Source organism: Gekko japonicus, unplaced genomic scaffold (assembly GCF_001447785.1).
Source record: "Gekko japonicus isolate JY-2015 unplaced genomic scaffold, Gekko_japonicus_V1.1 scaffold233, whole genome shotgun sequence".
Lineage (NCBI taxonomy): Eukaryota > Metazoa > Chordata > Lepidosauria > Squamata > Gekkonidae > Gekko > Gekko japonicus.
Window position 1 is genome coordinate 1,168,413 of NW_015165242.1, and position 20,478 is coordinate 1,188,890.

Here is a 20,478-nt window from a genome sequence, read left to right on the forward strand (position 1 = left end):
GCAGTTGCTAATATGTCTCTGAGAATCTCTCCATCTTCCTCTTTCAGCCCCTGGAATCGGAGAATGAGGTTAGATTTTTCCATTTGAAGCATAAGCAGCTTATTATCTTGCCTTTCTTGATGCTTTTCCACTTTTTGGACCTTCTTCTTAACTATCTGTACATCTTCTGCTGATTGAAGGCATTTTTTTACAGTATCATCCATCTTCTCAGCTACCTCTGTTATCTTCTTTTGCTGTAATCCCAAAGCATCCTCAACAGAATCTAGTTTCTTATTTATTTTTTGCAGTTCTGCCAGCAGATGGCATGCAAGGTCAGTATCAGGTTGATTGGCAGCAGCTCCAGAGCTTGAGGGACTTGGACAGGAAGTCCCGCCTGTCTTTTTAGTCTGTTTCTCTGCTAGCTTTCTCAAGTTCGCCATGTTGCCGTTTTGTTTACTTTTTGGGAATTTTATCTGCAACTCGTTCGGAAAACTTCCAAACCTTCGCTTTGCTTTTCACCATCAGAAGGTAACCCGCTCTCTTCAATTCCCACGTCGCCCCCTCTACGCTTTAAAGACAGTCGTTCTCAGGGGGGGGATTCCCTCCTCCCTCCTGCCGCTTCTTTTCGGGGGGGGGGATCTTTAAAACCAGCGATTTTATCGAAGCCTCGACTCACGGTTCGCCGTCTTACAGTTTTATTCTCTGAATTGGTCCGCTTTACCACTCCGCTGTCCCGGCGGCTTAGCTGGTCCCCATTACAGGGCACAACACAGCTGGAGCCGTTTGGGGTAGGAGAGACTTTTGGCGGGGGAGCCTCAATTCCCGGCTTTTCGAGCCGGCAAGAGGCTACCCCCAGTCTCTCAGAGCACCCCCTGGTTCGGAGCCCTTTAACAAAGGCTCCTTAGAGTCTCCGCGGCTGCGGGACTCCTCCAGACAGTGTGTGGGTGATCCGATTCCGGGAGCAGACCCGAGAATTGGTCACCAAGCGCGCAGCCATAGCCGGAAGTCTGTTCTAGTTCCATTTTCCATAGCAGGCAACAGATAGCACATCACCTATTCCACCTGCAATGGGGCATAACTCAGTATTATAGAAACTTTGAAAAAGGGCATTCTTCTGGGGTAAGCTGTTTTACATTCTGCTCTCTCCTTGCCCAAACAACATGTTCCTTGTCCCTTTCTGGCATGCGGTGGGTGTTAATCTTTCCTCACACCAGCCAGTGTCATAAGACTTTGCCCTGCTAGGTTACATTCTCTAATAATGGTTTTTCTTGCCTGTGTCCTCTGTTTTTGTCTCTCCTCCATTTCCTTCCTGTTTACAGTCATTGGTACTGTGGGATGTGTGCACTCGTGTCCCTAGTTACGGAAAATTAAATTTGTGGATGTAGAGACATTTGCTTTCGGCTTTGGGGGAAGGGCAAGCTTAACTTGTTTGGTTAGTTGCAAGACTCCAAAATGTTAGTGACTGAGGAATTAGAGTTGACTACTGATGGGTAAATTGCAGCTGCATGTTTTGCCTCTGCACTAATACCAACGCTTTTGTAATCTGCATTCAGGCCAAAAGATGCCTTTCGGGCAATAAAGAAAAGGATCGTGGGGAATAAGAACTTCCACGAGGTGATGCTGGCTTTGACAGTAAGTAGTGTGGGCCCTTTCTTTGTCACAGAGAGCCCCAGAAACATCATTTTTTCCAGTCCTCTTCGTTTCTTACTAGCTTGACTTCAGTAGTTGGGTAAAGCGAAAGATGTTCTAGAACCTAGTTGTTACTGGACAAGAGGCTCAGTCTCCAAGGTGGAACGTTAATCTTGGATTAAGTAGTGGGAAAGCACCCAAAGATTGTAAGAAATATGTAATGAGAGGAAGGGAAGTAGAAATACAGTGGACGGCAAAGCAGTTGTTACCTTGACCAAGTTTGATGGGCTCTAAAGTTGTGCCTGCCTGCGTTAGCAACCTTACATAAGAACATACACCAAGTCAGGTCACTGGTCCATCTTTTCCAGCAGTGTCTGAGGCACAGAAAGTTCTCTCCCAACATCTGCTGCCCGATACCCTTTAGCTGGGACTGCTGTAGACTGCTTCTGAGATCTTCTGTGTGCTCTACCACTGAGGCAGAGCCCTTTCCCTGAAGGCACATACGTTGTGTGTTTTAGTGCAGGGGCAAATGCCTTCAATTTGGGGTGGCTGTTGTGCATGTAAATTAGCTAATTTTTCTGTGATCATGATGGTAAGCAGTGGGGAACCAAAAGCCTCTGCCCCTCCCTGCTGACATCTTGTTTGTCTTCACAGGTCCTTGAAACATGTGTCAAGAACTGTGGCCACCGTTTCCATGTGCTGGTTTCTAGCCAGGACTTTGTAGAAGGTGTGCTGGTCCGAACCATCCTCCCGAAAAACAACCCACCTGCCATTGTGCATGACAAAGTGCTGACCCTCATACAGGTGAGCGCGCTTAGACTTCTAGCAACTGTGTAGTTCTCCCTTCACTGGCAAATAATCAAACACAGTTATTTCAAAGGTACGATTTTGTGTTATCTCTCATTGTGCGCCTTGTTAAGCTCGGAGGGCTGGTGATGAAGCTCTGACCCCCATCAGCAATTATTTTGATCCTGAACCTGGGCTGTGATGCACGCCTGGGTTAGATGATGGACTGAATGTACTCCATGCATCAAAACAACGTAACATTCTGTCTCAAGAAAAGTTGGATTTTGTGACTAGTCGCGAAGAGTCGGACTCGACTGTGTGACTGAACAACCAAAATATATATTATGCACGTTTGCTTGGTTTGTGTAATATATCTCCTGTTTTCCGTAACACGTTCTGTGGGTTTTTTTCCATTTTGCATAACTCATTCTAGAGTTGCTCATCCTGGGGAAAGGCAAGAAGGGAAATCCTTTTACCCCCTTGGGTCTTAAGATTTCCGTTGACATTGTTCATACATTTTAAGTATATTTTATCATTTGGAAAGACTAGGACCTTGTTTTTAAAAAAGAGAGAGAGAGAAAGAAAATTCAGGTTTTTTTAGGAACTTGCCTTATGTGTTTAAACCACTTGCTGCTCTTCTCTTATGCTCCTACAGCATAGCAACATTTACCCCTTCCTGGTTATTTTTCACAAGGGTCACAATGTACACTGTAAGACTTGGAGGTGACACCTTTTCTTGTTTTCCCCAGTCCTGGGCAGACGCATTCCGCAGCTCACCCGACCTGACAGGAGTGGTAGCTGTGTATGAGGACTTGAGGAGGAAAGGTCTAGAGTTTCCCATGACTGACCTTGATATGTTGTCACCCATCCATACACCACAGAGGGTAAGGTTAATGTCTCTTCTACAGGGGGTCTGTTAAGGTGTGCACCTGTTCAAGAACTATAATGGCAATGAGCTAGTTACCGGCACACCCAAAAAATCAGAATGGGGCTCCAGGTTCTGTGTTACTGAACAAATTATTCTCGCTTCCAACTTGTTCAACAGTAATGTATACAATGCTATTGATTTCAAAGGTAATATTTGTTTTTTTGCTGCACTAACTCATAAAATGTAGCAAGATTAGGATTCTTGGGGAAATGTAAACGTTTTCTTGGGCGAGATGTTTAGTGTTTTGTTAAAATGAAAATGTTACCTAGTTCTTTATTTATATTCTGTTCCAAACAGATGTTTCTTTCCTGTAAGCACTAAACACTATGGGGAGGGAAAACTGCTTGTGTGAGCAGTTCAGTATTAAAGTTCCTTTTCAAAGGGGATGGATTAAAATCTAATGCTGTATGTTAACAAAGCCTATGCAGGTCAGGATTCTTGCCTCCTACCCATTGTAAGCTGCGTTCAAGGCTGTCTTTCTTTTCTGAGCTGAAACTGCTGGAGTGATATCAGTTCTTTTTCTCCATGAGGACTAGCAACATGCTGCTTATTTTTTAAACAGAAATGGGGATTCTCGTCTTGCCAGATTCCTCACTCGTCATACAGAGGCGTGGGCTATGTGTGTCTACTGTTGCAGTCAGTGTAGTAGTTGGGATATATAGCTGTGAGTGCAGGTTTGTTTTTTTTAAAACATTTTAAATTGCTTTTTCTATTCTACAAACCTACAGGGTCAAGGGAAAGGGAACAACCTAAAGCTACGAGTAGCAAGGATCATTAACACATATATTCAAAGTAATCGATACTTCCCTATTACTCAAATAGTAATACATGAGAGTTAATATTATGCAAATATAAAAGTATAAAGTGAGCAAACACAATCTTGCTTGGCTAAAGTGTGTGTTTCTTAGCTTTAAGATAATTAGTTTATAATAAACATCAGACTTTCAAAGTTACTCTAGTTTGCTTATTTCTTTCCTCTGCGCTTCTTATCAAAATCTAGTTTAATTTTTAAAGGTTTAGGAGCAGCAGCCCCTAATTCTGCTTCCAGGTCAGAGGATTCTGCTGAGCTGTTCGCGGTATTGTCAAAACTTCCCCCCTTTTTATCTTCTTCTTCTTCTGCATCTTTGTTGTCCTCCACATTCTTTGATCCATCTCTTGCTTTCTCTTGTTGCTTCAGGAATATTTTCGCTTTAGGAAAAGAGTCAATCTTTTCTTTTTTCTCATTGTAGTTGAAGGTAAGGTCTTCTGGTAATAAATATCCATCTGTATGGAGTAGTATGATTTTGCAAAAACAGTGTTAAGTCTCTGTATTGTCTCCTTCTTTTCCTGATCTCATATGGAATGTCTTTTAAACTTTGATTTGTTCTCCTTTGATTTTCAAGACAATTCCATTTGTTGCCTTCAAAATTAAGTCTCTCATTGACCTTTTTAAGAATTTCGTGTATACTTCCCTGGGTAGCTTGTGTTTTTTTTATAAATTCTGGATAAGTACGATATACCATATTCAAATTGCTTTGTATTACTTCCACTGTTAAGCTTACCATGGGAGCAAGCTCGTCACTTAAAATCTCTTTCAGGTTCTCTCCTTTCTGATCTGGAATGTTTTGAAATCTCAGGACATACGCTGATTTTTCCATTTGAAGAAGTAGCAATTGTTGACAGAGATTTTTTCATTTTCCACTACCTCCAGTCTTTGTGCAAACTCTTTGGACTTAACGTCAACTTTTTTCAGCTTCTTGGTTAACGTCTCTGTTTTGCTGAAGTTTCTTTAAGCTCCTTTTGCAACGTATCAAACTTGTCATTGAGGTTGGTCATCTGGTCCAGTAGAGGGTGCAAAGCTGCAGCAATCATTTTAGGAAAGTCTATGGTTGCTTTCAGTTTAGTAACCGGAGATGATGTGCTGGCAGTTCCTGTTATAAGTTTCAATTTCGCCGCCATTCTTTCTGCTCGCTGCGTCATTGTTTACAGTCAGCAAGGAATTTTCAAAAGTCTCTGAAGGTCTGGTAATAAACACTTTCTTGCCAATCCACACCACACTCAGTCAAAATCCGCTCCCTTTAAGCTGCCCTTGTGGTCCCCGCTTTTAACTCGGTTTTTTGGGGGGATCGGGATTCCCCTTCCCCTTCCGCTTGTTTGGGATTTGGGGGCAGCTTTACTCTCAGGATTTAGGCAGTTGTTTGCTAACTCGTGGGTTCACTCCCAATTTTACTTGCATTCGTTTAAGATGTAGAGAAGGTAGTTTCATTTGGATCACTTGCACGTTCGGGCCGGTATGCGCCTCTAGGTGCCATTGCTGGCTCCATGCCGCGAGGACCTATCGGGGAAAAAGAAGCCTTGATCCCTTGGCTTCTGCCTTGGGAGAGGTACCTCACGCGCCCCAGGCTGTGCCCCCCCCACAAGGGGTTGCGGGGGTCCAACATCAACTCGGACCCCTCCCCATTGGAATGTTTGCGGGCTGCTCACATCAGAGCAATGATGGAGCGCACCCGCCTGCAAGTCGCCAAAAACCAGAAGTCCCACTGCAGTTTTCTTTGGAGGCCACAGAAAAGCATAACAAGTCTGTGCAGAGAACATGAGAGTTTATGGGCCAAGGAAGCAACAGATGGCATATAAAAAGCTGTGGTGGGTAAGAGGAAGAAAATGTACCAGAGCCACTGCTAGATGGATTCTCTGAGTAGGAATAAGTACAGATTCCCTGTGCCTTTTTCACCCATTTCTAAGCCATTTCCTTCTCCTCCTGTGGATTCCTCTTTAGACTGTATATACCTCAGACTCTCCACCAGGGCAGGACTCACCAGCAGTGGATGCCCCTGAGACAATAGAATCTATCCTGCACCCTGTGTCCCTGCCAGTAGCTCCGGGACCTTCAGCTGAGGCTGCCATCACACCTACTCCAGAGCAGGTAAGAGTAACATGAGCCTAACAATATTCTTGCAATAGAGTCTACTTGACATTTCTCATATCTGTCATCCATTCAGCTCTGCACATGTAAAAGACTATTTCACTAAAGGAAGCTCCTTCAGTCAGTCAGGCATTTATTACGGCAACAAGCCATAGAACACACATGCTTAAATATAACGTTCATAACTTTCATATAACTGAATTTAGGACAGTAAAATAAAACTCTATAAAAATACAGTTGAGCGTAATAAAGTAAAAGAACATAAAACAGAGACCATTAGGCAACTATTATTATATATTTGATCGTGTATTTTGGATGCAGTAGCATGCTACCCAAAATTTTGCCACTGTTTCGGTAATTGTCTGGTTCCCATCAATTAACAATCGGTTACACTGCTCAGCACTTGATTGTCCCACCATATCTCTCCTTATATATAATTGAATAGTGGGTGCCAAAGTTCTAATTCTAAAATGCACTCCCTTAGTGTACGGCTGATGGCACTGCTCCTCAGCATATATCACCACCAATCAGAAGGCAAAGCCTGGGTCCCGCCCACACCACAACTGCTGCGACAACCTGGTCTTTTGCATATGGAAGCTGATTGGACTTCACTCCATTCCACACCTCAAACTCCCCCCCCCAGCCTCTTTCTAGATCCCGTTGTATTTATTTCCACAACGGGCCTTATTTCTAGTCTGTAATAAGAGGAGTAATATATTTGTCACGGATCTTGTTATACCAGTTACATCTGAGCATCATGTGCTCAATAGTTTCTATCTCTCCTGAGCCGCATCGACAAAGTCTATATTCAGTGGGGATCCTTTTGAATCTGCCCTCAAGCATCGCAGAGGGGAAAGCCTCACATCTGGCTAATGTGAAGGTTTTCATAAACTTGTGAGTATCAAGCTGTGATAAATAGGACATGGGTTGCAAGCGATATTTGTCAGAATCTGGGGCTCTAAACTTAGGACATCTACCGAGATCTGTCTGTCTCTCCATGTCCATCATTCTCTGTTTTAGGGCTGATTTTGCTACATCTCAATGCATACTCAAAATCACTTGGGGGGGAAACCAAGCTCATATAATTTATTATGAACTGCTCTCAGCCATTTGGATTGAAAGTTGTCTGAGAGTAACAAGTGGGTTAGTCCCTGAGGATGGAAATTTAGTTTAAGCCAATACTGGAGTGAAGCTAAAGTAATTTTGGCTTCCACTGATATAGCACCTGTCTCTAGACGGATCAGTGTATTCAATACACACATCGGGACCTGAAGAACTGCTCTGAGAAATTTAGACTGAACTCGCTCTAAGGGGGCAAAACTAGAGGAAGGAGGCCCAATAAAAGTGCCATAGAGCATCTGTCCAACTGCCTTTGCTTGGAAGTCCAACTCCTTCATTGTTCATTGGGACTGGCCCTTTAACTAGCTGGGGAGGTCTCTGGTGGGCTGCTGACCTGGAGAGTCACTGCTGGCCAGGAGCAAGCCAAGCTCCAATGATGCTGCCCGCAAACCCAGCCATCAATTACAGTGATAAAAGGCAACCTGTGCCCATCACATCATATAATTTGCTTGCAGAAGCTTCCGAGTTAAATCCCTAACATTTTTAGGGAAAGGATCTCAGTTTGCAGGCTAGAAAGAGGGACTTCTCTTTGAGGGTCCGTAGATCCACTGACAGACCAAGCAGGCAATAGTGGGCAAGCTGTAGCAATGGTCTAACATCCTAAGGCGCCGTCACATGTTCACACATCCCAGCCTTTTGTTTCTTCTGATCTTCTTTTGTAGAGAAAGACCAGCAGGATTTAACACATGTCCGTTTGGGTTTTCAGATCGGGAAGCTACGCAGCGAGCTAGAAGTAGTGAACGGGAATGTGAAGGTGATGTCTGAGATGCTGACGGAGCTGGTGCCAGGACAGGCTGAAACCTCTGACCTTGAACTGCTCCAGGTAGGAAATAGTTGGAGCATCTGTCTGCTGGCAGACTCTGTGGGACCTGCAACTTGATTAGATTCACCCCAGCGAGGGGTGAGGACAGGCTTGGCTGAAGTCAGCAAACTTAATTTCATCGTGCCCTTGTCCTGTTCAGTAGGAATGGAGATTTAGCCCCAAGGTGGCTGCTCACTGCTGTTTCTGAGTCTAATCTCCTCAGCTCAGTGTTCATGATCTACATTCTCTTGCCATGGGTAGGAACTGAACCGGACGTGTAAAGCGATGCAGCAGCGTGTTCTGGAGCTGATCCCCCGTATCCTCAATGAACAGCTAACAGAGGAGCTGCTCATTGTCAATGACAACCTCAACAACGTTTTCCTGCGCCATGAACGGTACTCCTGAGCCCTCTTCCCCCCCTCTCCCTACGCTTTCCCCAACCCTCCCATAAGCAGAGCAGCCCGCCTTCTTCCGCTCAAGCTCATCTCCTTTTTCTTGTAGGTTCGAAAGGCTCCGATCTGGACAGTCGACTAAGGTGACTCAGCACTCCTTCCCACTAACACATGCTAATAGCATTTTGTCACTCATATAGATTACGATAAAATAGAGTACATCATTGCTGTTGTGACATTTTAAAGTCATAGAGTACAATTCTTAATGGGTTGATTTCGAGTTTTTTCACACTGCGTGCATGGATACACACAGAATTTGCTTCTGTTACTCCCAAATAGCTAAAGAGGTTTAGGAATTTAATGTTGTTCTGATCAAATCACTCCCTGGTTGGGTATCTTGTAGCCCTACTCTCTTGGCGTCTAGCTCCAGTTGGGCTTTGGATTCTGGCAGACGTAAGCCTAATTGAAGCTTTTGTCCCCATCCTGTTCTTTACTGGAAATGGAAAAAGCTGTAGGGACCTTGTTTGCTGCAGAAATTTCTGGTCCATTGGCTTTCTTTACACCAGCCGCCACTTTGGACCATCTTTCCTTCATGTCCACACACTGCTCGGCGTGTTTGCTGTGTACTGTGCGATTCTGCCATGTTTCCATGACATTCCACTGTAGAGTGATGGGACATAAATTTCACAGAGTTCCAAATAGCTGAAGGCAGCAGGAACTTCATAAGGTAACCTTAGGGAGAGACTCTTCATTGTTCGGGGCCACAGGGTCCAGTTTGGGGACTCCTTTGTTGCTTATCCCACAGCCTCCCATGCAGTATAAAGCTGAAGTCGTAAGGCACAATCCAGAGGAAATGGCTCCTGTTTTGAATTTCATTGAACCCATGCGAGTTAAGTGTTTACTGCTCACTGATTTCAAGCCAGTGGAGCAAAGACAGGTCTTCCTTTCTTGGGAATGTGCTCGCACTGCTTTCTGCCCGCTAATTAATATTGAGTGCTGGAAGAATACTCGTCAGATGAATGACACTTGGCCTAGATGGGGTCAGGTTCACTAGCTGCATCTTTGACAGGCTTTGGGGTCACACTCAGGCTTTTGGGTAACAGGAGGTATTTGTGGTGTTCCCTATCGGTATGAAATATCAGACCTCCCAAACGAAATAGAACCTGACCAGAAATAACGTGGGAATAGCAAGTAAATTTTTCTCTTTCTTCAAAGCAACACAACAATACAGAAAATGTGAGCAATTTGGTTGACGCGGGTCCTGGCGCTACATCAACAGGGAATGAGTCCGAAGCCCCCAACTCTCTTTCGTCTCAGCTTGCGGGAATGAGTGAGTAACTTAACTGTGTCCCACGTGCCATACAGCTTTTCGTCTTCTTCCCACCACCATCACAGCTTTCTCTTCTGGCCTCCAGCCCCTTGTTTGCAGTCTCTGTATTTTCTCCTTCCTTCTGTTAAAATTCTGAACTCTGCATTTGGGCTGATAGATGTGAAGGCGGAGACATTTTGATTCTCATCAATGATTAACAACATTTGGATTGGGGCTAGATTTTGTGTCACATACAACCATCCATAGAGCTCTTCTTAGCTGAGAGTAGGCAGAACAAAATCTGATCCCTGTGGTCATCACACCTGAAGGGCCACCTCTCCCTGTACAAACCCATGCAGTAGTATCAGTCATCACACCTAATGAGTTCTCTCCATCCCTTCTTGTAAGAGGACATGGTCAGCCACAGTTTGACTGCAGGCATTTTCAGTTACTGCCCCCGTTTTATGGAAGAGCCTCCCTGGACACATGAGGGAGACTTCCTCACTGATGGCTTTTGAGAGAGGCTGGAGAAGGAGGTTTGGGGCCTTATAGAAAGGCAGAATTAGGGATTTTTAGAAGGCAACCCGTTTGTGATGTCTGTGGCTGGCATGTGATAAACTTTTGGTTGTATTTGTTATTGTGCTGGTTCTATATTGTTACCAACCTTGGGTCCAGATTTCTGGGAGAACGATAGTCATATAAATAAGCAAGCCAACATCTTGCTCTCTCTTCATCATGATTTGTTGGCCTCAACATATTCCAGTTTGTTCCTCCTATGTTTTATTCCCCTGCAGATCTGGGTTCCGGCAGTGTCAGTGCAGGGCTGCAATCCCTTGATCATTCTGGCAAACTGGAAGAAGAGTTTGACATGTTTGCACTGACCCGTGGCAGCTCCTTGGCTGAGCAACGCAAAGAGTGAGTGGCAGTGCCTGACACGATCTGTCAAGCAAAATGGTCAATGTTGCAGGATAACCTAGGAGCAGTTGTGTAGATTTTGCTCTAATTTTATATAGGTCTCTCAGCATTCAGCTTTGGTTGGTGCAACATTTTTCTGTATTTTTGTGCAGAATTTTGCATTCTTTGTTTCAAAGCACTGAAACCCGCCCATGTTCAAGAGAAAGCTGTGGCTTTCGGTTCCCCAGTACGCTTTCCATGAGGCTAGGCAAGTTTCCATGAGGCTGGGCAAGTTGCGTTAGAACTTCAGCTGCCAGACAATCCTCGGATAAGAACATAAGAGAAGCCAATGTTGGATCAGGCCAATGGCCCATCCAGTCCAACACTCTGTGTCACACAGTGGCCAAAAATACCAGGTGCCATCAGAAAGTCCACCAGTGGGGCCAGGACACTAGAAGCCCTCCCACTGTTGCCCCCCCCCCCCAAGAATACAGTGCATGACTTGCCCCAGACTGAGAGTTCCTATCTATACCTTGTGGATAATAGCCACTGATGGACCTCCACTCCATACAACACACACTGCCATATGATAATTATCATTAATTATTATTGTGTGGCAAAAGAATTAGCTTGTGTGAAAAGTTTTCTTAGACTTTTAGAATTATAGAACCACAGAGTTGGAAGCCATCTAGTCCAGCACCCTGCTCAATGCAGGATTAGCCTAGAGCATCCCTGACAAGTGTTTGTCCAGCACACACATCCAGGGAATGCTGATTTAATAACTCATTCTGTATATGACAAGACTATTTTAATGAAAACATTAAGTTCAATTAATTAAGGATACACTAAACTGCAATAAAATAATATAAACCTTATAGCATACATACCTGAGTGTGCATTTTTGTATCAACCTTTAACAGACAATAACTTTCTTATAATTTTCTCTTACCCAACCTTTGGGTAGCTTACTTCCGGGAAAACATCCGTGAGATTGCAGCCCAAGCTTAATAAGAGATACCAAAATGACTCAAGCAGCTGGCTATGTCCTGCACTGCTGGTGAAGCTGAAACATGGTTTCCAGCCCAAGGACACTTGGGAGAAAGCAGGGTTTTCCCTTTCTAGTGCATTTTGTTAGGGTTTTTTTAAAAAAAATGTTGCTTAATAAAAATAAATGGGAAAAGATTGCTTTAAAGCAAAGAACAGTAAAATAGAAACATTCTGATATCTCTCCTTATATATAATTGAATAGTGGGTGCCAAAGTTCTAAAATGCACTCCTTTAGTGTATGGACGCTTGAACTGTCAGTCAGAAGACGCTGGCTGGGTTGATTGGCTGCTTTGTGCAGTCCCGCCCAGTGTTTCAAGGTCTTTTGCATATGGAAGCTGATTGGACTTCACTGCATTCCGCACCTCAAACTCACCCCCCTCCCCGCAAGGCAGTTGGAATGTCAGTTGCATATAGAACCTTCAAGGTCTTTTGCATATGGAAGCTGATAGGACTTCACTCCATTCCACAACTCATACTCCCCCCGCCCCCCCTGCAAGGCAGTTGGAATGTCTGGTGGTGTGTAGGTCCCAGGATCATGTTTTAAAAGCTGCCTGGGGGCTTATGGACAGATCGCAAAACCGAAGAGAATGACGTAAGGTGCTTTGCTCCCCCGCTAATGAGAAAGACAGATTTTTGCCTAGAAAGAGGCTGCTGAGAGGGGAGGAGATAAAGTTGCCATCTTCAGGTATGGAAATTCCTGTAGATTTGAGGAGTGGAGCCCGGAGAGGGGGACCTCAGACAGGTTACAGTGCCATAGACTCCACCCTCCAACCCAGCTATTTGCTCCTGGGGAACTATTGTTGCCAATCTTGGCCCAGCACCCATCAAACCATTCTCTTCAACCCCCTGCTGTGCAGCTGACTTTCCCCTAGGGTTGCCAATCTCCAGGTGGGACCTGGAGATCTCCCACTGCTACAATTGATCTCCAGATGACAGAGATCAGTTTCCCCTGGAGAAAATGGCTGCTTTGGAGGGTAGACCCTATGACATTATACCTGCTGAGTCCTTCCCCCCCCCCCAATGCTGCCCTCTACAGAATCCATCCCCCAAAACTCCAGGTATTTCCCTCCTTATAGCTGGCAACCCTACTTTCCCCTCAGTGCCTGATGGTAGGCAACTTAGTTTGGTCCAGTCACCTACTTTGGCCTTTGGGAGAAAACATATTGGGGCCAATCCTGATAGGGTTGCCAACTCCCGATGGGAAATTCCTGGAGATTTGAGGGATGGAGCCTGAAGAGGGTGAGGTTTGAGGAGGGGTGGGACCTCAGACAGGTACAATGCCATAGACTCCACCCTCCAAACCACTCAGTCCCACATAGGGAACCATTGTTGCCAATCTCCAGGTGACGGCTGGAGACCACTCAAACTTACAATTGCTCTGCAGAAGGGAGGGCGGAAGTCAGCTGAAGTCAAAGGGGCAGATAATGGTAGGTTGATGGTTAGCTGAGAAGGAGATGGGGTTGCCAACTCCAGGCTGGCAAATTCCTGGGGATTTGAGGGGTGGAGCCTGGAGAGGGTGGAGTTTGTGGAGGGGTGGGACCTCAGACAGGTAGAATGCCATAGACTCCACCCTCCAAACCAGCCATTTCGTCCTGGGTAACAATTGTTGCCAATTTCCAGGTGAGGGCTACAGATCCCTCAAAATTACAACTGCTCTTCAGGGAGCAGAGATCAGTTCCTCTGGAGAAAACAGTGGACTCTGTCATTATACCCTGCTGAGGTCACCACAGCAAAATGACACTGTTTGCCCAAAGCCAGAGCACTCCCCCAGAGCCTCTTTCTAGATCCCGTTGTATTTATTTCCACAACGGGCCTTATTTCTAGTATATATAGAGAGAGAGAGAGAGAGAGAAAACAAAAGATTGCTAGAATGGTGATAAATTATTAGCAAACAGTAAAAACCACTGACTGCCACAAAAACCAACTATTCCCACCTTTTTTGAAATATACCACTTTCTTTTACAGTGCATTACTCTTCTTTATTTTCCTAATCGTGTTGGCTGGGCCTGCTCATGCTCTGTTTTTGGGGGGGACAAAATTTGTGCTCACATCATTGCAGGTGTTCTTTCTCCAGCTCTTTGTTCAGTAAGCTTGTCTGGTAAGGGCTGTGAGAGCTTCATCTCTGTAACCACCTTTAAATTCCCCAATCTAAGTCATCTTTGGGGGTGTTTCTCTAAGAGGAGATGGTGTGTACGCTCAAGGCAAAAGAGTCCCTGATCAGTTCTGTGTTCTATCTCCATGGAACTAATGAAGGCAGTTGTAAGCCTTCATTAGCACTCGCTACCTCCTCCACTCCTTTTTCCTCCCTGGCCCAGTCTCACTCCCTAATGGCCTCTGGGAATTGGGGCAGTAGTGAAATGCATAATTCATTTTTAATAGCTGAGGCCAAATAGAGAGCAGAGTTCTGTGTAGTGTGCCGCAGAATGCTGGGTAGTTCAGATGGGTGACCCTACCCACCAGTCCAAGAGTCATGCTTCAGCTAAAAACTCACAGTGAACCCTGTTTGTATTACAGAGAGGCAGACTGCCCTGGAAACGTCTCAATTTTTGCAGCATGTCCTTCCTCCCAGCTTTTTTTTTGGGGGGGGGGAACAACCTCATGCATATCTGAACAAGCTGTCGTGCATGTGCAGACCGACCTATATTTTCGTCTGGGAAGGAATTTTCCTACAGGGAGGGGGTGTTTATGTTCCCCTGCTTCATGTGGCATTCCTTACACCTTAAGTCATTCAGCTTCCTTGCTCCCACTGTCCTGGCACAGGGAGCTCAGTGTTGTGCGAGGGCTGGTGGAGTAACTCAGCCAAGAAGTCCCAGGTTCAAATTTCTTGGCCCCAACTCCTTTCTGCAATAGGGAGAGGATAATAATGACCTACTTTACAACACGGTGATGGGTATGGATTACTGTGAGAATTATGTGGAGCGCCTTGAATGCTCCGGATAACACTACATGTAAATGTCAAGCACGGTGAGTCTGCGCAGGACTTGTTCTTGGTTAGCCTTCTGGGTCCTCCCAGCCCTGTCAGTCCAAAATACACCTCTGTGTCTCTGAGAAGCCCCAGCCTGCAGTAGTCATGGAGTGACCTCTGCTGATGCTAAAAACAAATGTTTGTTGTGGGCGTGGGCAGCTGTATTTGAAACCCGCCTGCCTGCTCAGCACTTAGCAAACTAGGCTAGATGCCAGCGTGCTTCTAGCCACAACTGGCACTGTGCTCACTGCTGCTGGAAGGCTTATAATGTTTGACTTGGAAATTGGCTTCCCAAAAGAACCTGGCTGATTCACCAGCAGAAAGGAAACGAACCAGGCAGAAAAGCACCGATGCTGTGTGCACGTAGCACACCATGGGCAGGGTGTTCTTAGCGAGCTCTTTGCCGAGAGTAGTGGAGGGAATGAAGGTGGAAAAGGAACCAGAAGCAGCTGGTCCTCTGCTGAAACCCAACCTCTAGGAGTGCAGTCTGGACACTCTCCCTCTCTCTGGAGAGTAGCAGAGGAACTGGGAAGCGTATCTTCTACACTCTATAGCATAGCCTGATTCTCCTACAACAGAGACTCACATGATCTGGCTGTATGAAGTGGCATTTTCTATTGATTCCTCATTCTCCAATGGGACTAGCTTTCCCTGCCATTAAGCCAACTTGGGACAGTCTGTGTTAGAAGCCCTGTGCCTTCTCTCTCTCTCTCTGTGTGTTGTCTTCCTCTTCGACTTTGCTGCCAAATCGGGACTTTTCTGGGCAACTGCGCTAGCTGGGCTTTGCTGTCTTCTGAGCACTCCATGAATACCTGTTTGCAGAATTGCTGGCAACACCTCAAACCCTTCCTGCCATTCTGCCTCATCAGTTTCATGGTGGTGGCACTCTACTTCATCCTAGATGCCATTGTGCACAGTGGGCCTTTCACAGATGAACACTTCTTTGAAAAATTTGAGCAAAAGTGGCCCAGGCCCATGGCCCAGAGGGAGAATGGTTCCCGTTGATCGTGGGAGTGGCAGAGACATGGCTGGGGGGAGTTCAGTGCTGGGCCATCATTGGACAAGGTAACCCTGGGCTTCCTGTGTTAAGAGGTAATCAGCATTGGTCTAAGGATGAAAGCAAAGGAGAATGGTCTTGATTTTTTTGGAGGGGAGCATTCTAAAGCAGAAGATGGAGCCTTTGGTTCTTATTGGGGGAGGTATTGCTATGTAGAAGATAGATCAAGATGGGTAGCCATGTTTGTCTGTAGCAGTAGAAAAGAGCAAGAGTCCAGTAGCACCTTAAAGACTAATGAAATTTGTAGCTGGCAGGGGATGGGATTTCATGAGTCACTACTCGCTTCTTCAGATATGCAGGAGAGTTTCTTTGAGATACTTTTTGAATGCAGAGGTATCACTGTCACTGGGCATGCACTAATTGCCAGGAACAATTAACTCTACCCAAGCTTGACTACAGTATGCAATGCTTCACGTAACAAAGTCGAAATGTGAAAGGATGCACGTTTTTGTGTTGAGATCATGTTCATAGGTAGAACAAAGGTATATGCAGATTTACGAATGTGCTGCAGCCCTGAAGGAGCACAGAAGATGGTTGAAGGTGGTGTCAGATGCAGATTTCAGCCTTTTAAAAATCTTGGTGCCTTTTTTAAAGGCATTCTCCTAAGGCCTTGTGGGTACAAATATTTGAAAGTTTGTGGATGATGCTTGCAGAAATCTCAGAAGCCAGAGTGAGTGGCCAAGCCCGATTTCCCCTTGTTCAGCACAGGGCCCCCGGTATCTTCCATAGTTCCCCTCTCAATGGTCAGAATACGCTATAAAAATTCAGGACAATGTAGAATAAGAAATTACTTGATACAGGTTGTAGAAATCCTGTTTCCTTGGTGCAGGATTTTACTACCCTCCCCACACATGCTGCCTAGAGGGGAGGATGCATTTAGGCAATGAAGTATGAGCTGAGCATTTTAATTTAATAATTACTTTAATCAAAATAATAAAGTAATTTAATAATAATTTAATAAAACTACATAGCCCTTTCCTGCTTATCTGCCCTGACCCTTAGGGCATCTAAGTTATTAACTCAGTTTAGCAGATCTGCTTATCTGATTTTTATCTTACAACAAGCCTCAGAGTTCAGTCATTTTTATGTCATTGGGTGGCGAACTGGAGGTGAAGGGAAATGCCTTGCCCTTAATTAACTACTATATGGCTGAGCTTGGATCTGAGCCCAGGAAAAAGGCCAACACTTGTTCCAGCAGTCCCTGATGGCAAAATTCAGAATGAATTCCACTCGTAATGGGCACTTTACATCCTTTCAGGACAGCTGTGTTTCTGTGCTGGGACACAGCAAAAAGTTTTCGATGGGGGAAGGGTCGGTAAAACACCATGTTGACATCTCCTCCCTGTTACCATGGGAGGGGGGCTGGTTCTGCCAGGCCACATCTCGTGTACCTCTGCCCATCTGGAGTTTTTCTCTTTAATTTGGTTCTCTTGTTCAGGGTGAAGTATGAAGATCCTCTGGCAACCAAAGGACTAGCTGGAGCCTTAGATGCCAGGCAGCAGAATACAGGAGCGGTGAGTCAATACTTCGAAGGTCCTGGATGAGTTCTGTGTGTAGGTCACCCTCTCCTTGTATAAGTGTTGGTAGTTGCTCCTTCAGCTTCTCAGTGCATTCACCACTAAATCACAGGGGCTGTATTGAGGTGGCTGCTCTTGCCGATGCCCAGTTGCAGCCCTCTGACTGAAGAGAAGTCAGAAGATAATTTATTCCAGGTGTCAAGTGAAAACCTGGTGTCCTAGCCAAAGGTCACTCATGTTTGGTTTTAAATAAAATTTTTAAAAAGTCTAATCATCCTTGAAATAAGTATGAAGGAATCACTGATACCAAATATACTCGAATATGTAAATGAGGTCAGAAACAAAAATAAATGCATATTATTCCTTATCCACGCTGAAGATTAAAATACAATATCTGAGTCATCAAAGCGCTTTCAGAAAGGTTAAAAAGTCTCACACAACTCACATCTGAGAGATTCAGGGGTGTTTTGGGGAGCCAGCTTCCTGATATACACTAGTTCAGAAAGTGTGAGGGCACAACCTTTTCTTTGTTTCCAAAAATCCTTAGCTTTGGAAGTGGAGCTCATCTGTCCACCTTGAGTGCAGTCCCTGTAAAGGCAATGCACGCCATTCCCTACTCCTGGATTTGCAGGTATCCATTTGAAGATGCTTTTAGTAACTTCATGTGAGCTGTTAGCCACAATTGCAATCAATGGCTGTGTCTTTCCATTTATACACGAGTAGAATACTGCCGTTCATACAACTTTTTTTAAAAAATTGCAGCGTTCTTTCTAATTTGTTTGTTATATATTCTTAATTTTAAAATGGAACCTTGGCTAGATTGAGAGGGAAGAATTTGTGCTTACAGGAGTTCTGCTACCCCTTGACCCACTAAATCATGGTTAAGAGACCAGCAGTGTTGCATCTGTACCAGCCCAAGTTTCACCTGGATGGGGAGATTTTCACCAGGTGCAATTTTTCCCATTGTAGTTCTGCAGTAATGGGAAAAGTACACCTAACTGAATTCTCCTCTCTCTATAGTTTTGTATAAATCTAGAGATCAGGCCTTGGCGGCTCAGTGCTGAAGGGATTACTCCCTAAAAAACGTCCCGCTGAAGTAACTAGTGAGGTGAGACTCTAGTTGTGCTCACAAGAATGGTAACTTTGCAGGCTCATAACTGTAACTCTCTAAGCATATCATCTTGGGGCTGAGTATTATTTTCTGATGTCACAGCCATGCTTCCTTTCAGGGTCTGGGTTAGCAAACCAGCATGCCATTCTTCTGCTGCCCAGAGCATCCATTCCACAGCAGAAAGAGAAGGAATGAGTTATGCATTTCCTTTCTAGCTCTAGAGGGGAATACGGCCCTGTCGTTGGTTCAGTTCTGGGTTGTCCCTTACCCCATTAGTCTCTCCAAAAAATAAAAGAAAGAGAATATTATCAACCTGTCAGTCATCCTTTACTTGTAGAAGAAGGTGCTGCTCTCTTTACAGGCCTCATAAATGTTAACATTCTGGAGGATGCCTTTGTTTTTTACCACTCCTACCTTTCCTAGCACCTTTTCAAAGTAAACTCTCTCTTAACTAGCTGGAGCCAGAACCCCCGATCTCAGATTGGATGATGCAGCAAGGAATGGTGAGAATGTAATGCTGCTGGGGAGGGGGAGAGAGCAAAATAGATTTCAGACACTGCTAAGCAAAGGTGTGGTGCTAAGTGAAGAGTGTATGGGGATATACAACAGCAGAGGGACTTGAAGCTGGAGAGTCCCTTCCAGTAAATTCACATTTTGGAAGGATCCTTGGAATGGAAGAGTGATAGAGAGCATGATAGAAAAAATTGAGCAGGGAGTACTTAAAGCTTTTATTTGCTCAGTATCCCGTTGAGATTAGAAACTACAGTCTCTAGATCCAATAATATATTCCCTTGATGTTTCATCCATTACATGGCCTGCTCTCTCCTTTGCACTAGCATTGCAGTGCCATCCAGACACTGTATCAGCATTTTACAGACTACAGCAGTGATTCCTTGCTGAGCTGTCCATCTGCACTAGGGATGGATACGAACTGGGTAAACCCAGTTTGGGGTCGCATACCAGCAGTTTCTGAACTGGTTCCCGAACCAGGTTCACAAACCAGCCATGTTCGCAAACCGAACTGGTTTGGAAAGGGGGAGGTCGCCCTCCAGGGTCCTAGAGGCCCCAAAATAGCAGTATATCTGCAGCGGACTATTCTTGGGTTGGCCACCAAGTTTGGTGAGGATTGGACTTGGGGGAGCCCATTTGATTCCACCTGTGGCTCTAACAGATATGAAACTCTTGCTACCTGTATGAATTTTTATTGTTTATTTTCTTAACTGATTTTAATGTGATTTTATTGTAACGAGTCTTGTGGACTCGGTTTCTTGTGATCTGGCCTGAGCCCGCTTTGGGGAGGGCAGAATAAAAATTTCAAAAATAAAATAAAGTTATGGACTCCCAAACCAGCTGAGAGCTCAAAAAAAGGTGCCCCAGGAAACTGCTTTTCAGGAACATTTTTGGCACCAGTTTGGGAGTGCATAGAACCGACCCTGGATGAGCTACAGGTATAAAACTCACTAAGCTCCTCCCCAAGGGACCCCACAATATGCCCTGCAAGTTATGTGCAGATTGGATTGGGGGTACAGTTACAGACCCCCCAAGGAAAGTGCTGCGGGAAGATTTGAGGTGCGGGTTCCAGAGTGTATAGTGCCAACCCTGGCTGAGCTAGACACATCCAACTCATGGAGCCCCCCTCCCCAGGATGCTCCCCAACATGCCCTGCAAGTTACATGTGGATTTGTCTGGGAGGGCCGAGTTGCAGACCCCCACACAAGGTGCCCCCAGAATAGTGCCTCTCAGGGATGTCCGGTGCAGGTTCCGGAGTATATAGAACTGACCAAGGGTGAGCTGGACATATCAAACTCAGGGTGTACCTCCCCAGGATGACCCCCACATGCCCTGCCAGTTATGTGTGGGTTGGACTTGGGAGGGGGCAAGCTACAGGACACCCAAAGAAGGTGCACCCAGGAAACTGATCTTCTCACCCTTTGCACCCAGAAAATAAACAAAAAGGTTAGCAACTCAGAGGAACCCAGGGTAAAGCTACCCCCCCCCCCCCCCCCCCCCCCCTCCGATTCGCGTCTGGTCTCCGCTCGTG

General features: G+C 45.3%; 1 protein-coding gene across 3 annotated transcripts in view; it reads left to right on the forward strand.

The window, feature by feature from the left end:
- Positions 1 to 20,478, forward strand: part of TOM1 (target of myb1 membrane trafficking protein) — a 46,799-nt gene that overhangs the window by 20,403 nt on the left and 5,918 nt on the right. For 2 of the 3 annotated variants that reach the window (XM_015410037.1, XM_015410039.1), the window contains exons 3-13: positions 1,533 to 1,611; positions 2,263 to 2,412; positions 3,144 to 3,278; positions 6,078 to 6,224; positions 8,050 to 8,166; positions 8,407 to 8,540; positions 8,647 to 8,680; positions 9,753 to 9,867; positions 10,641 to 10,761; positions 17,248 to 17,323; positions 18,893 to 18,940. In XM_015410037.1, the coding sequence (XP_015265523.1) occupies positions 1,533 to 1,611; positions 2,263 to 2,412; positions 3,144 to 3,278; positions 6,078 to 6,224; positions 8,050 to 8,166; positions 8,407 to 8,540; positions 8,647 to 8,680; positions 9,753 to 9,867; positions 10,641 to 10,761; positions 17,248 to 17,323; positions 18,893 to 18,940 (1,156 nt within the window). The remainder of the gene's footprint in view (positions 1 to 1,532; positions 1,612 to 2,262; positions 2,413 to 3,143; positions 3,279 to 6,077; positions 6,225 to 8,049; positions 8,167 to 8,406; positions 8,541 to 8,646; positions 8,681 to 9,752; positions 9,868 to 10,640; positions 10,762 to 17,247; positions 17,324 to 18,892; positions 18,941 to 20,478) is intronic. The other variant, XM_015410038.1, reaches the window with a different exon arrangement.